The 15405-nt window shown below is 44.1% G+C and overlaps 1 protein-coding gene across 2 annotated transcripts in view; it reads right to left on the bottom strand.

Moving 5' to 3' along the window:
- Positions 1–13726, bottom strand: part of KCNN2 (potassium calcium-activated channel subfamily N member 2) — a 76187-nt gene extending 62461 nt beyond the window's left edge. Inside the window, exons 1-3 of one of the 2 annotated variants that reach the window (XM_075488253.1) lie at positions 13430–13726; positions 11984–13119; positions 11590–11685 (exon numbers count right to left, since the gene is read on the bottom strand). In XM_075488253.1, coding sequence (XP_075344368.1) covers positions 11590–11685; positions 11984–13119; positions 13430–13451 — 1254 coding nt within the window. In that variant the 5' untranslated portion in view covers positions 13452–13726. Of the gene's footprint in view, positions 1–11589; positions 11686–11983; positions 13120–13429 lie in introns of those variants that run through there. The other variant, XM_075488255.1, reaches the window with a different exon arrangement.
- Positions 13727–15405: the final 1679 nt, after the last annotated feature.

Below are 15405 nucleotides of genomic sequence, written 5' to 3'. Positions count from 1 at the left end.
CACTCTCTTCAGGGATGATCAGCTTCATTACTCCTAGGAGAACTGGAACCAATTAAAAAAAAGGATGTATTTTCTGAAGAAATTGGCAGTATTCTTGCCAGTGAATAGGGGAGACAGAAGTTAAAGAAAGAAACACCGAAGCTGAAGCTAGATAAAATGAGCTAACTCATTCATTCTGCCAAAGGAGTACACCCGTGACTCTAAACTTAGGAACTTTTTTTTAAGTAATAACTGGTACCAACACATCATATACACAAGAATCTGTCTTCTCAGTTCCTCCTTTAGTGTTTACTTATGACACAAATGCTTCAGGCATTTGGGAAAGTTTGTATGTTTGTTTTTAAACTCGGTAAATTTTTATTTAACTGACAACGGGTGAATACACATCAGCACCACAGGAATTATAAAGTCCCTGTAGTGTCCTACTGTCTCAGAAACACAGTTAAACTGGGAACTTCATTTAAGGATATGTTTAAAATAACTCCAAATACAGAAATGCAAAATCTAAGTATTTAAGCGTATGACCTAAAAGAATGACCTCTTAAATAAGAGAAACTAAGGACTGGGCATCAGGAGAAGCAGAATGGAGTTAGCTGTACTTGTATATTTAAAAAGCCTAACAAACGTAGTCAAGCACTAATCCTATGTGTATAGAGGCATTCCTGGAAGAACTGCCTCTGTAGTTCACCCTGGCAAGTAACACTGGGAGGGAGCAGCAATAGAGCAGCTATTTAGTTAGTACCTGTTACTCCTGAAGGCCTAAAGTGGGCTTCTGGCTAAATCATATAGCAGATGCAGTCTTCAAACTGCTTCAAAGATTAAGTTAAAATATCTTTAAGGGTGGCAACTTTCAACATCAGGTGTTAAACATAGACACAAGTTTCTTTACAGGTATTTACCTGTATTTCTTTATCGGTAAAATACTGTTTTACTTGATCACTACTAACTACGACTGCAGCTGCTTCCTAAAAAAAAACCCAGAAAAACTCCCCAAAAACTCAAATCCCAGCATATTCTGTCAAATATCTCTTAGCATACACAGTTCTTGTTGCTGCCCCATTAATTATTTGAATGTTACAGCTTCATCAGATTTGTCTAGTTTACAGCAGCTCTCTCAGGTAAAAGGTGCTCTGTCTTCAAAGCTACTGTTTTTTTCAGGAAGTCTGCAAACCAAATACATGAAACAAGTTTGCACTGAATGCTGCCAACCCCATTATCTTCCACAGTTTAAACATAAAATTGCTATTCAAAATGTTTTAGAAAGGTTTATTTTCACAACCATTATGCTCAACAGGACAGCCCATGGCAGCAAAGTCTCATGTCCAGCAGTTAACACAGGATGACACCAGCCACAACATACATACAAAAGTCACAGGTGAAATGTAAGAATTATTAATTTTGGATGAGCCGACATCTCTGATCACAGGCTGGATATAAAAAACCTGTTCATCTTTTTTATTTTCATTCCAAGTGCCAAATGGCAGGCGAAAAGAATGGTCTGCCAGCTTACAGCCACATTGCTAAATTTCTCATCTGGCTCTGCTGCATCCCATTCTGTTGTTGGGAGGTAGAGAAATGTCTGTTCATATATGGCTGCACATAAAGATGGAGAACCAAACATTTTCCTATCTGACAACCAAATCTGGAAAGCAGACTGGCCATAGGTGGTCTTCTATCAATTTTGTTTTTCACCCATTTTGCCATTAAACTATCTTAAAACTATATGGAAGCTGAACTGGCAATACATCAGGTCCAGCACTGGTCTATCCTACCGCATAAGGGTTTAGTTATTCTAAGCTGTCACACTGCAGAAGTCACAACAGAATGCAATTTATTGGCTTTTACCATGAAGCCCAAACCTGAATCAGAACAAAAGGAGAGGGCGGGCTTAGTGTGAAGCTACGTTACCCATGACACCATTCAGATGAGGACTGTGTTCAGTAGTAGCTGTTCCGGGGTACCTTTTCAGCTATACTGGAATTTGGATGGACAAGAATTTCCCCTGTATCAGCTCATTCCTTATGCAGAGCCCAAAAACAACTCTTGGGCAGTATCCTACAAAGGAATCTACAATCAAAGGAACCCACTACAATCCGGGTGTAGTAGCTGCACAGTCAAAACTGAATTTTACAGCTACAGCAGAGAGCAGCTCCATGGGCAAAGAAGAAGTGGGTAAAGAGCATCCTTATCTTGTTCATAAATCCATGTCTGTTCAAGAATTTTCAAGTCTTCTGGAAAAGATATTTTAACAATGACAAAGGTGTTAAGGATCAAATCCTTAGCATATAATGAGGATGCTCTAAATTGAAAGGCTCTAAAGATCCCACTAATTTAGATACTCACAAATACAGATTCTCCTCTCAAGTCAAAACACACCTTAAATGTGCATGACTGGTGTAAAAATGGTAACTAATGTTGTATCAGAAATGCAGTGAGAATACTTTTGATGAAAACTTCATTAAACCTAGGTGCTATCAGTGAATGCTGAGTGACCATTATTGCTAGTCATATTTATTATTTGTTTCAGGTAGGAAACAATTTATTTTGTGCTGCCTAGCCACACCTAAACATTCAGTCTTCCTCCAGTTTCCCAGACTGAAATCAGAGTCCTATGCATTCAAATTTTATGGATGCAATGGTAGACTGAATCAAAGCTACTATGCAATTTTTACTTTTAATTAAAGACATGCCTCATTCCCTGGCTGCAACAGATCTTATTCTTAAAAGCATAACAACTATCACAAAACAAGAAATATCATTCACCACCTGGGATGAATCTTTGTTTTGTTAAGAGACTGAAGATGAAGCATTGCTTCATAATGCATTATTCTAGTGAAAGACACGACTGTCAGGGGCCAGGGGTAGGGCAGGTGTGAATGTCTGTATACACCTGCAGTAATGCTACAAAAGTTGCAGTGCTATAAAAGCTGGAATAAACAATTGTAATAGGAATAAAATGCTTCATAAAGATTCCCAGCAGTATCTCATGAGGACATACTGTGGAGCACTGCATTCATTTTACACTGCAGTGTTTGGGACATCCGCTAAAGAAGGCTGTTCTTGAAAATTATAGGCATAGCTGGATGGCAACAACAGTGTCTTATTTTCGTGACAAATGACTGATCTGAGCATAAGACTTCCAGATAGCCTGAGCTTCAAATGTAGTTACGAAGCCTTCCCCAGATTACTTCCACAGCACTTGAACTCTTGGTCTCAGCATTCCCTTTTCTAAAACCTTTTAAGTGACAGAAGAAAATGTGAGGATTCATCCAAGTAATCTGCTTTGACAATGAAAACTACAATATAAATGCTTGTTATACATGCATTTCCTTCTTTACAGGCTAACTTACACCTACCCATCAAGCCACAGAACTGATGTATAACTCTTTATGGAAGACACACAGCTACACTCTAAAATACTACAAGCAACAATATTTATTGTAGACTACAGGTAAGAAAGCTCAGGAACCTCTTTACCCACAAGTGACAATAAAATCTATGGACATGAGCCCATACATATTTATTTCTCCATTATTTTTTATTTCAAATACGCTCTTTTACAAGCAAAAACTCTTCCTTTGCCTCTGATACCTTCTTCTGAATACCCAGACTCAGTTATCAAGCTAGGTCCCTTCCCACAGATGCATCCTTACCAGCAGCAGTGGTTTTGCAAAACAAACTATACTTAAAGAGTTACACCTGTACAACCTTTTAACTCTCTATTTATGATCCTCATGGCTCCTGCAGTCTTCAGTAACTTCATGGTATGTATTCAATTAGAATTCAATAAACAATTCTGTTGGTCAATCATACAACACAGAACTCAGCTCTCCCCTATTCATCAGAATAGCTCTACAGTATTAATAGGCATAAAAGTTTATAAGGTGCCACTTCAACAGAGCAAGTTTTTCTTTTAAGAAATATGTTTCTTTACAGAAAAAACAACCCAGAGCAAATTAGTCTTAAAAAGACTAGGAGTAGCAATTTTAAAATATAAAGATATTTAAGGCCTACCCTTTGGTTTTTCTTTATATGGAATTCACAGGGGTATTTCCATCTGTCATGAAAAGGTTTAGTATTTCCTCAAAAGGGTTTTAATTCTGAAAGGTCTGTCAGTCTCCACGAAAATGAATGAGATAAGGAAGCACTTTACAAGATGCACACATCCCTCTTCAGAATTCATCCCTCTTCACTCCTTCATGGAGTATCTAACATTCACACCCTTTTGTTTTTAAAATGTCAATGTAAAACTATGTTTATTAAGGACTGTTTTCACACAGATGAAGGAGCACAATTGCAGGGACTGTTCAAGAGGGAAAAGCTGAATGAATCTGTAAGTCACAAATGTGTGATTCCCAGCAACTACATTAAGACAGTATTATATAAAATATTTATGTATGATATTAACTGAACATTTTTGGTTGCAAAGGCCTGGGTTCAGATACACCAGTTTAAAGTATAAAATGTTCATGTTCTACCACTCTCTTTACACTTGAATTCTTTCTAAGCTGTAAAACATGTTCTCATGACAATCTCTTCTGGTATTCTGACAGCTGTGAAAAGAAATTACTTAACATAGCTTTCATTAAAATAATGGGACAAAGTCAATTTATACAACCTCATTAAAAATATACTGTGATACATAGGTATTTCATATACCACATTTTTTGAATGGAACTTTTTCCATTCACATTTTTCAATGTAATATAGTTTATGTTATTAAAAAAAAGGGCATGAAAAAAGTGTTATTAAGTTCTATTTTTTTTTGTGTTGTCATAATGAGTAACTTTTTCTTTTCCACAGAACAGAGCTGTGGAAGCTTCCCCACAAAATTACTTGGTTTTCTGTGTACTTTACAGTTTATTTTCAGTTAATAAAAGAAACGTTGTACAATGACCAATATATCCAGCTTACCTGAAAGCTAATTACAAGATCAATTACAGCCTCTTCTCTTAGGGGTAATTTATGTCTTAAAAGGAGCTTCATAGGCTCAGAGCAATAATTCATCCACTAGTAAGGGAGTGTGACAACAACTTCCATCATCGAAATCAAGGGTGAAAACAGCTGATTGAAGTTGCATACAAGCTTCCATACAGCTTTTTAATTCTCCCAAGTTCTACGCAGCAGCCACTCCTGTTCTGATCTCTGCTCAAAACGGACCATAAACATGTCTCAAATCAAATTCAAAGCCCAGAATACTACATTTAGTAGATCACTTACAAACCAGAACCACAAGAGCATTCATCTACACTTGTCAGTCTTGGCACACTCACTTGAACTCAGGCAAACCAGAGCTGCAGTCAAGTACCTGACAAAATTTTCTGACCTGAAGTCCCCACAGTCAAAAGATCTGACATGTACAATACTTTCACATTAAGATGTGCTGGCAGAATGCCTCTGAGATCATAGACAACAGTGTCTCTGTGGATTTCAGCTAAGCTACACAATTTATGCAAATCCAGAATCTGACCTCCGGTTACAACTGTTCTCCTCCAACAGGGGCAATAATATACCTTCTCACACTTCATTATGCACTCCTATGTCTTGACAAACTTCTAACAGCCTCATTAAAAAATGCTCAGAACACTGGTGCATGTGAATAGAGAATCTTAGGTATGGCCAGGCCAACCATTCAGTGTTCTGACCATCAGGTACAACCTCCTCCTACGTTCTAATGGAGTCTGTTGGAAATAGAGGCATCTCCTACGTGTAACTTCAATGCAAAAGGCCTCAGATCCTTTTGGATGCTGACCATCATCAAAGGATTTTCTAGGCTGCCTTCCGTGCCACATGCATTACAGTGCTGCGTTTTGTAGACACTGGGCATCTGTAACTTCTCCTGGGTCAACAGATTCCACAGATATAATCTATCAAACATGTACTGAATGGAACTAAAAGTAAGTATTTTCACAAAAATACTCTAAAGTGTTAATTTGACAGATATGGTATCCTTAGATTCCTACATGATTTTCTTCCGTTTAATACACATATGGAATGTGCATTAAACCTGATTAGTAGAAGGGAATTTTCGAGTTTGCACATGAATTTACTGTACCCTGGATCAAAACTGCTACACAATGAGTTTTGTTGTTGCTCAATCCAAGGCCTATTAAAATAAATATTAAAAAAAAAAAAATCACTAATTCTCAATGGGCTTTAGATCAGAGTTAAATTATCACTCAAAGGTTATTTCTTGATTTGCACCTGTTATTAAACAGAGTTGCTCTCTGTGCTCTTGATCTAAGTCATTTGTGTCTGCAGCAGAAGTTTTACAGTCTGTGTGTGCAATTCCTAATGTTTCAGTATACCTAAGCAAAAGCAAGTTAGACTCAGCACACAGTCAACACATTGCCAACAAGACAGCTAATGAGATGCACTTGTACCACCCCAGTGAACGCAAAACAATAATATATATAAAAACAAATAAATAATTTGGCCTGCAGAATAACCATTACTTCTTATGACAGGAAACTGTATGAGACTTTAACTTCACATTTTTTTATGAGTGCAAAATTTTTACTGCAGAACTTTCCACTGATGCCAATAAGATAATGAAACTCCTGTAAACAGTGTTTATTACTATCATGCACTATGGAATTTATTTACACAATAAACAGGTCAAGATATGTATTTATTACCATCCTTTGATGTTTCCTAATACTGCCTGTTCCATTTCTTCAAGCTTTCAGAAACAGGGAAAAGAAGAAAAGATTCTTGATACTTCAGCAAGACATGTGGGCTCTCAGCTGTGATAGCTTTCTGTGAAGTTAAGGAAGACTGAAAGTGTTTCATTCCAAATCCAACAGTAGCACATTATTTTCCTACCACTTCAGAACCATCTAGGGACTGAAGGTGCTTTCTCCCTGGAGCCCTGGGAAGCTCTGCTGTGAAAGCAATGGCTTAACCTTAACCTTGGAGTTTGCAAGACTTTCCGCAGACATTCTACCTAAGTATGAACTAGCAATAAATTTTAGAAGTGGTTAAAAATCTCAACTGACATACAAAAAAATGAATATTTCTATTCAATTCTAGCAAATACCAACAACTTTCATGTTTCTGCATGAGTGATAGCATCTGTATCAGGGAGAAGAAAAAGAGGTTCTGATTCTGTCCAGTAGAGCACAGGTTAGCATTACTCAAGTTTCTATTATTCAGGACAGGCAATAGTAGGGCAACGTTTATTTACAGGAGGGATACACTAAGCAGTCCAGCATCAAAGGAAAAGTGCTCCAGTGGATATATTCCTCCAGTGACCATCATCTCTCAAGAAATACCAGGCTGTGGCGGAATGCCCAACAAAAGACATTAAAGACCTCTTACTGGCAAGCTCAGAGAATTTTGATTTTAATTCTTTGCTCTGAGTAATATAAAAAAGTGCCAGCAGTACTTCAGGAGTGCACACTTAAAAAGCATTTCTATCTCCAGCAGTACTAGAGAGAGACAGAGAGGTCTATTTTTCAATAAAAGTAGAGAAAATGCAGCTTTACCATGTGAACTGCCACCCAAAACTTTCTTAAATTCCACTTTATTTATTGGTCTAACAGCAAATTCTGCTAGGGAAATGTGGAATGGAACAATAAGTTGCCTAGGAACCACAATTTTAACTATGTTCTGTGCTGCTGCTTTAATTATGTAAAATAGTACTAAGTAACAAAGTGTTTATGCATGAAGTGGATAATAGATACATCAAAAATTATTATGATACCTGTATCATGCTATCTTCTTAGCTTTTCCCTGCTCCACCTCTTCAAACTCTCAAGTGGAGTTAATAATCAGAGAAATACCTGTTCTAGGCTGGGATAACAATGAATTACATTTTTCCCATTGATCTTCCAAGCACAGGGTACTTGCTCTGAAGAACTGAATCAACAACCACACAAGCTTGGAGAAAGAGCAATGCATATTTCATAATCTCCCACGTGTGACGTTTTTAACAGCATTATAGGCATGACAACAATGGACCAAAAGGAGAACACACAGATTTGGGGTTGTCACTATCCTCAAATCCAACACCATTACTGTTGTTCATTTGGGTTATTTTCTAGGAGGAGGAGGAAGGATATGAAGGAAACTTGCTTATAATTTCTATCCTCTTCTGGAAATGATAATGTAAGCTATGAACTGTCATTTAGATACACCTGGTTTCATTTGACTTTTCTTATACTCTTAACACTAACTCACATTTATTAAATTTAATAACAGCTCCTGCTTTATTCTCAAAGTTATACAGAATAACTAATACAGTGCAATCACTGAAAAACTATTTGATGAAAATATCTTAACATTTCCAGTATTTCACAAGACTACGCAGCATCCATACAGTTATTCTTGTCTAAATACTGCAGCTACACCCTTCTGGAGACTTTGGTCTGTCAGACACAGAGCTCTGAGCAAGTTCCAGGGAATTCAGAAACAAAGCCGTTTTGCTAACAGTTGTTGAACGCGAGGCTAGGCACATGCCCAGCGGCATGCATGTGCCGCCGGGCGGCGGGGCAGCCCACCTGGCGGCGGGGCGGCCGGCAGCGGCCGGCAGCGGGCGGCCTCCCCCGCCGCTGCGGGTGCACCGGGCCGGCCCGGGCCGCCCCGCACCGTGCGCACCGTGCGGAGCTGTCTGCGGTGCTGAACAGGCGGCGGCAGAAAACGCCCCTACCCCCCCACCCCCGAGAGGCTGAAGGTGCTCCAGCTCCTCCACCGCGCATCAACCGCGGTCTAACGGCGGGAAACGACGAAAAAGGAAACTCACGTGTCTCACGTCAGCACATTACTCTCGGCTCTCGGGAAGAATCCCTACAAGTCTTCATAAACTTCCAACTCCCTTAAAATGTTCAGCAGGTCTGGGACAGGCAAGCTCTACAGTTTGGTTTGACTAACCGGCTGACTGTTTTCGAAGCAAAACGTATGGGCAAGGTCATTCTAATGGAAAGACTAGAGTCACCTGCTATGCTGCTAGGCACAGCCACAGCCTTGCTTGCAGCACGGTTGTTCAGACTTCCTAGCAATAAATCAAGGTCACAGACTACCGAAAAGAACAAAAAAGCTGCTTTCTGTTTGCTGGCATTTTAGGTCACCAGGAGTTTCTAAATACTAAATCTGCCATCAGTAATAATTACTAAACTGTCATCTTTTATTTCCCAACATGTTTTGTCTCATGCTTTGAAATAAAATCTATTTATGTTTAGGTTGGTTTGCTTCCACCAGAGTATGAAACATCCCACACCGCAAGCAGAATACATTGTCCTTCTTCTGTTCTATAGAACAATTTTTATTCTCTCAATGAATTCCTGCTTATCTACACTATACCCACTGGTAAAGTCTATCTACACTTCAGAGAAGAATTAGAAAGGAATGTTCAAACTTGAACAGGCTTGACAAATAGCTGGTGCGAAACAGTCCTCCAGGACACAACTCACCATCTGTGGGCATGATTCTACAGACGTGATTCATTCTTTTGCACATAGATGCATATTTGCTTGAATTAAAGGAAGTGTGCCTTCGGAAAACAGTCAGCTTTAAAGACTATTTAAAAACCATTACATTATCACAGTTACACAGTAATTTCTTTTGCCTGGAGAAGATTCCTTACATTCCTAAGCCAAGTATTTTAAAGGTACTTCCTGTTTTCAGATGTCAAGTGTAACATAAATTTACAATTGTAGATGGACGTAAATTTTGCTCTGCATGTTCTTCACCTTATTTTTTAGAAGTCAAGCGTGTGTACAAAAACAGACTGTGCCTAAATTAAAAAACTACCAGATACCTAATAGCTAAGGGTGGTACTATGCCCTTTCCTTCTAACAGGGTCCTTGAAAAAGAGAACTTCCTTTTCATTTTCAAGATGAATGACAGAGCCCCTTGAAGCTGCAGCTCACTTCAGGCCCTGCCATGACTACTGGCATTTTCGGTGTCTCTCAGACAAAAACATAGGGTATTGCTGTTTTACAGGCAGGTATACTTGTGTTCTGTACTGTCAGGCAGCACTGAAAACTACATTAACCTTGGTTAAGTCACACAATTTTATAACTCCTTCCATGTAGTCGTATACATGAGGAAGTTCTTTAAAACGATCAAAAAAAAACCCCCAAAAAGATAATGACAACTTTATTTTTTAAGATTGTTTTTTCTGATCCATAACACACTCCTAATGGAATGAAAATTTGTAACCATTTACCTGAAAAAAACCCAGTCTTGGAGTAACTACTTAGTAGAAGCCGATGCATACAGGGACCTACAACTATTTGGTTATCTTGCATAAAATTTTCCATTTAAAGTTTCTGGAAAATGCATAGAGTAATTCAAATGTTTACAGAGATTTTTTTTCAGCTTTGCTCTTCATGCCTCAAGCACCACTTGTGGGAAGATACACCAGAGAAGGCTCCCACATTACTGCAGTGCCACTTACTTATTTTTATACAGATAAAGAAACCTCTTAATTAGTACTCCAGTAGTTTATAAGGATGTTCTTTCACCAGAACACTTGTTTATTGAGTACAGTATCATTAAACAGCTTTCAATATCTTTGATACTAATGCAGAGAAACAGGGTTCTGAGCCAGGAATAGAAGTTTTGCATGTGCAAGGACTGCACAACAGGATCCAATTTGGCAAAGAGTCTTCAGTAACATAATACTTCTCTAACATTGCCTTAAGTAGGAGACTACGGTACCATTTCACACTGAAACTACAGCATTCATTTGCACAGAAGCAGGGTACTATACAATTCTTAATTATTTTTGTTTTACTGATTGGTACCAGTGGAAAAGTCTTCTCTGCCCTTGAAAGCTGTCATTTCAGCTTGTAGCTCAAGGTATCTCTAATTAATCTGAAAAAGCAAAAGCACCAGTGTACCTGTCAGTAAGGTATTTTTCCCTTCGAAACTTTGAAATCTATCTGTTGTATGTTTCAGTAGAGTGGAAATGCCAAATTTTAATTTCTTGGTCAAAAAAATTACAACTGAAATGAGAACTAACTCCCTCGGACAGAACCTGTGACAGTATTTGTAAGTCTTACTCTACAGTTTTGATCATTACATTCCTCCCACCTTTAGCCCTACCTTTCCTGACAGTTTTCCGCTGTCACATTCCTCGTGGCTGTACGGCATTAAATAAAACAAGTCGAACATAAGCCTTCCCCCTCCTCTTAAACATTCTCCTAGAGTGTATTTGTATCCAAGACAGCGCAGCGAAGATTACATACCTTACACAGCGAAGATAATTAACCTTGCCGTCAAAAGAAAATGCACAGCATGAAATTTAGTCATTGGGAAATAAGAGACTGTTGCTGTACATCTGCTACAGATGACCGCAGGCATGTCACCGAGAAAATGGGTTATAACCTCAAGGCTAAGCGATCCTATAGCATAACCGCAGGCAACAGTCCCTAGCAGGCAGAGCCTCCTGGCACGCACACGGCCGCCGTGTTTCTCTCCAGGGCTGAGGTCCACTCACCGAACTTCGGCAGGCGCGCGGTGACCACTTTTGCTTTCTGAACCCACGGCAAGCGCCAAGTACTTACCACCACTGCGCCCTCGGACAAACCGCCTCCCACCCCAGCTACGCCACAACGCTCACGGACCCACAGAAGGAAACGTTACCTGGATTTCCCGTGCATGGTACACGATGATGAGCCCGAGCAGGATAATCGTGGACAGGCTAATAAGGCATTTCAGAGCGAGGGAATACAGCGACTCCTGCAAGAGAAAGACACCGCCGTCCCTCAGAGACCCAGGCGCAGGGGCCGCTCCCGCCCCACCGCCACCCCCGGCCCCGGGGAGGGCCGCCTCGCCTCACGGTGCCGGGGACGGAGCGGGCGCCGGCGGCGGGGGCGCCCCGGGACGGGGCCGGGGCTGGGGCCGGGGCCGGGGCCGGGGCGGGGGACGAGCAGTCCCGTCGCGCCGGGCTCCCTGAGGCGCCGGGGCCGCCCCTCCGCGGGGCCGCGGGGCGGTGGGACCGGCTGCCGAGCCGGGCCGGGCGTGAGGCGGCGGGTACCTTGGTGTAGGCGCCCCAGGAGAGCTCGGTCTCGATGACCATGACGACGATGCCGAACATGCCGAAGATGAGCGCGTAGTCGCTGAGGCGCTTGCGCTTCTCGAAGAGCGCCCGGCGGTGCCCCAGCTTGTAGCCGATGTTCTGGTTCTTCTTCTTGCTGGGCTTGCCCCCGCCGTTGTTGGCGCCGCCCGGGCCGGGGCCGGGACCGGCGGGGCCGTAGAGCGCCAGGTTGTTGGAGTTGTTGTGCTCGGGCTTGGAGACCACGATCTCCGGGGCGGCGGGGGTGCCGGGGGCGGCGGGGCTGGCAAGCGGCGGCTGGAGCGGCTGCGACTCGGAGTCCAGCTCGTGTAGGTTCCTGCGGGACGAGCTCAGGTTGCTGAGCGGCCGCATGACGCCGCCGTTGTACCTGCAGCTGCTCATGGCTATTTCGGTGAAGGGGTTGCTCTCCCGGCGCTGCTGCTGCTGCTGGTGGTGATGATGGTGGTGGTGGTGGTGGTGGTGGTGGTGGTGGGTGCTGCCGCTGCTGACACTGCTGCTGGGGCTGGCTGCCTGCTGCTGCTGCAGGCTATGGCACTGGTGGTACTGGGGGTACTGGTGAGGCTGCCTGGACGCGCCGGCATGGCTGGAGGGGGTGAGCTCGCTGACGTTCAGCTGGCTGCCCTGCCGGGAGGAGGCGGCGGAGGACAGCGGCGAGGAGTGAGTCCGGAAGGCGCCCGAGAGGGGCGAGGAGGCGCGGAGCAGCAGGGGCAGGTTATCCCCCGCGGCTGCCGCAGCAGCCCCGTAGTAGGCGCAGTTGTTGCACTGGAGGCATGGGCTCTGCTGCTGCTGCTGCTGCTGCTGGAGGAGGCTCTGCTTGTCCTGGCCGTGCTGCTGCTGACAGTGCGGCGGCGGCGGGCGCTGCTGCTGCTGCTGTTGCTGCTGCTCGGGGCCGTAGCCCGCCGGGAACTGCCGCGGCGCGTCCATGCCGGGGCCGTTAAAGCCGCAGGAGGACCGGGCGGTGGTGCACCCTGCGCAATGCGTTATGGTCGGCAGGGGAGAGTCCTGCTGCCGCCACGAAGGGCCCATCCCGGCTCCCGTAGAATCCAGCCGCCGCGTCCGATTGGTCGGGCGGACCAAAACAACGGGCATCACGTCACCTGGGGGGGACCGGCCGCGGCGTGAGACGGCGGGGGCGGCGCAGGGTCCCCCCGCCGCCCCGCCCCGCCCCGCCCCGCCCCGCGCGGGGATCCCGCCGCCCTCCCGCCGCCCGCCTCCCGCCCGCGCCGCGCCCGCAGGTAAGGGCTGCCCTCGCCCCCCGCCCCCGCGCCCGCCCCGCCCGCCGCGGGGAGCCCCGCGCCGCGGAAACCCGGGGGTTCCCGGGGGTGGGGAGCGCGCTCGCTGCCGGGATCGCCCCCGCCAGGAAGGGGCCTCCGCGGCGGGGCTCCCCGGCTCCCCGCCGCCGCTCACATCTGCGCCGTCTCCGGAACATGGGCGCCGCGCCGCGCTCCGGAGCTGTCCAGCGGCGCCTCCCGCCCGCCGCCGCCGCCCTGCAAAACACAGCGTCGCGCTCGCTCCCCTCCGCCGCCCCGGCGGGCCCGCGCCTCCCGCCGCCGCGCCGCGGCCGCCCGCCCTGCCCGCCGCGGGCCGCCGGAGGGAGCGGGGAGAGGCCGCGGCCGCCCCCGCGGGCTGCCGTGGGGCCGGGTTGCGGGGAGCCCTCCCCGGCGCGTCTCGGGCCTGCCACGAAGGGGCGGCGGGGGGCGGATTTCTCTCCGCCGCTCCTTCCCTCAGCTGGAGGAGGGAGAGCCGCCCGCCGGCGTGCGAGGCCGCCACCCGGGGCACCGCAGGGGGTGGTTTCGGGGCTGGAGACCGGCGCCGGCGGGTCGGCGGGAGCTTTGCCGCGAAACGGGATGGGTGTCACTGACTAGCTGCGTTCCCCTCGGCTCCGTTTTCCTGGCGTGCAGTGCCAGTGCGTCCCTTAAGTTGGTCGCCTGCTACCATTTTGCCTCGTCCCCTTCCTTTCCCTCCTAAACTCTCACTGAATAATTCATTCCCGCAGCTCCCTTAGGCACAGTAATGTCTGCACCAGGTAAAGTCTCTTTTCTGCATTTATGTAAGGGAAGATTCTTTAAGGGAAGAACCATTAAAACGGTAAGTGATCTACCTTGTTACAGCTGTGCCGTTCTTGTCACCTAGGTGAGATTAGAAGAGGGGTTTCTTTTTTCTTTTTTTTTCTGTCAGGCAGCACTGTCTTTGCGGCTTGAAAAATCAGCTGCAAAATTTAACAGCATGGAAGCTTTCCTTACACCTTTAACTTCTCTCTAATGTCAAAGACAAAATTCACTAAGCATTTATAGGATAACAGCCTACATCCGTGTGATTTCTGCATCTCACACGACATTCAATTTCCTTTGAAACTCTACACCCTTGAATGGTTTGCATTTTAGAAATTTGAGTGAGGCACCATCAATAACAAAGTTTTAAAATATGCTTTGCTATAAAATTTCAATTACTTAATTCCTAACCAAGATGTACGTTTTAAAGCAAGCACGTATTGCACATACACAATCAAACAACCCTCACTAATGTTTTAAATATAATGGTTGTACAATATAGGTAGATTACTCAGGGAGTGACCAAAAATTAAAAATCTCTGCGTATGTTTCCATAGCATAGGTTATTTTGGAAAAAGCACCCATAAATAAGAGTATGTGTGATATACAGCATCATAATGCCTTGTGATAATTCACAATTTGTTTAACAACCAAATTTTGAATAAAAATCCACACACACATTCTTGCATGAATGATAAAGCACTTTCCAAATACATCACTGTGTGTTTTTAAATTATACTAAAGTGTATTTGGATGCTTTCCATTGCACTCAGTTCTCCTGAGCACCAAAGACCAAAAAAAAAAGAAATGCTTTTATTTTTAAGAATGAACAGTCTGTTTAACACAGCTTCAGATCTTCATTGTTTGTTTGAAAAAACATGGTGCTATGATTCCATCTCACTGGTCCTATTTTGCCTGTGTTCTCAAACACACAGATGAATTACATGGATCTTAGAAAATGAAAATCTTAGGGAACCCGGGCTTTTGTCACTCTGTAAATAAAAGTCCCGCACAAATGTGCTGTAAGAATATATATTTTGTGAACCAGTTACAGATTTAGATAGGTCTAGGTTTCATCTTTCCTTTTCTGTGCATGCCATGTCCTTAAAGTTTGCTTAAAGATACTTTCTTTTAAGTATTCTTCTGTTAAAGATTAAAAAAGACCTAGTTTACCATGAAAGGCTTTTTAAGAAATTGGTAAATCTTCATGTTTTATTTAGAAGTCACCAAGGCTCTGTCCTGTAATTTCATCTACTCTGGTCATGCAAGGTTTTATTAGAATTGTGAAGAAAAAATTGATCTTTTTAAAGTCTCGGTAGACTAAAAGATATG

Source organism: Mycteria americana, chromosome Z (genome assembly GCF_035582795.1).
Source record: "Mycteria americana isolate JAX WOST 10 ecotype Jacksonville Zoo and Gardens chromosome Z, USCA_MyAme_1.0, whole genome shotgun sequence".
In the NCBI taxonomy this organism is placed as follows: Eukaryota; Metazoa; Chordata; class Aves; order Ciconiiformes; family Ciconiidae; genus Mycteria; species Mycteria americana.
Note: the sequence above shows the minus strand (reverse complement) of the source record. Positions and strands in the feature narration are given on the sequence as shown.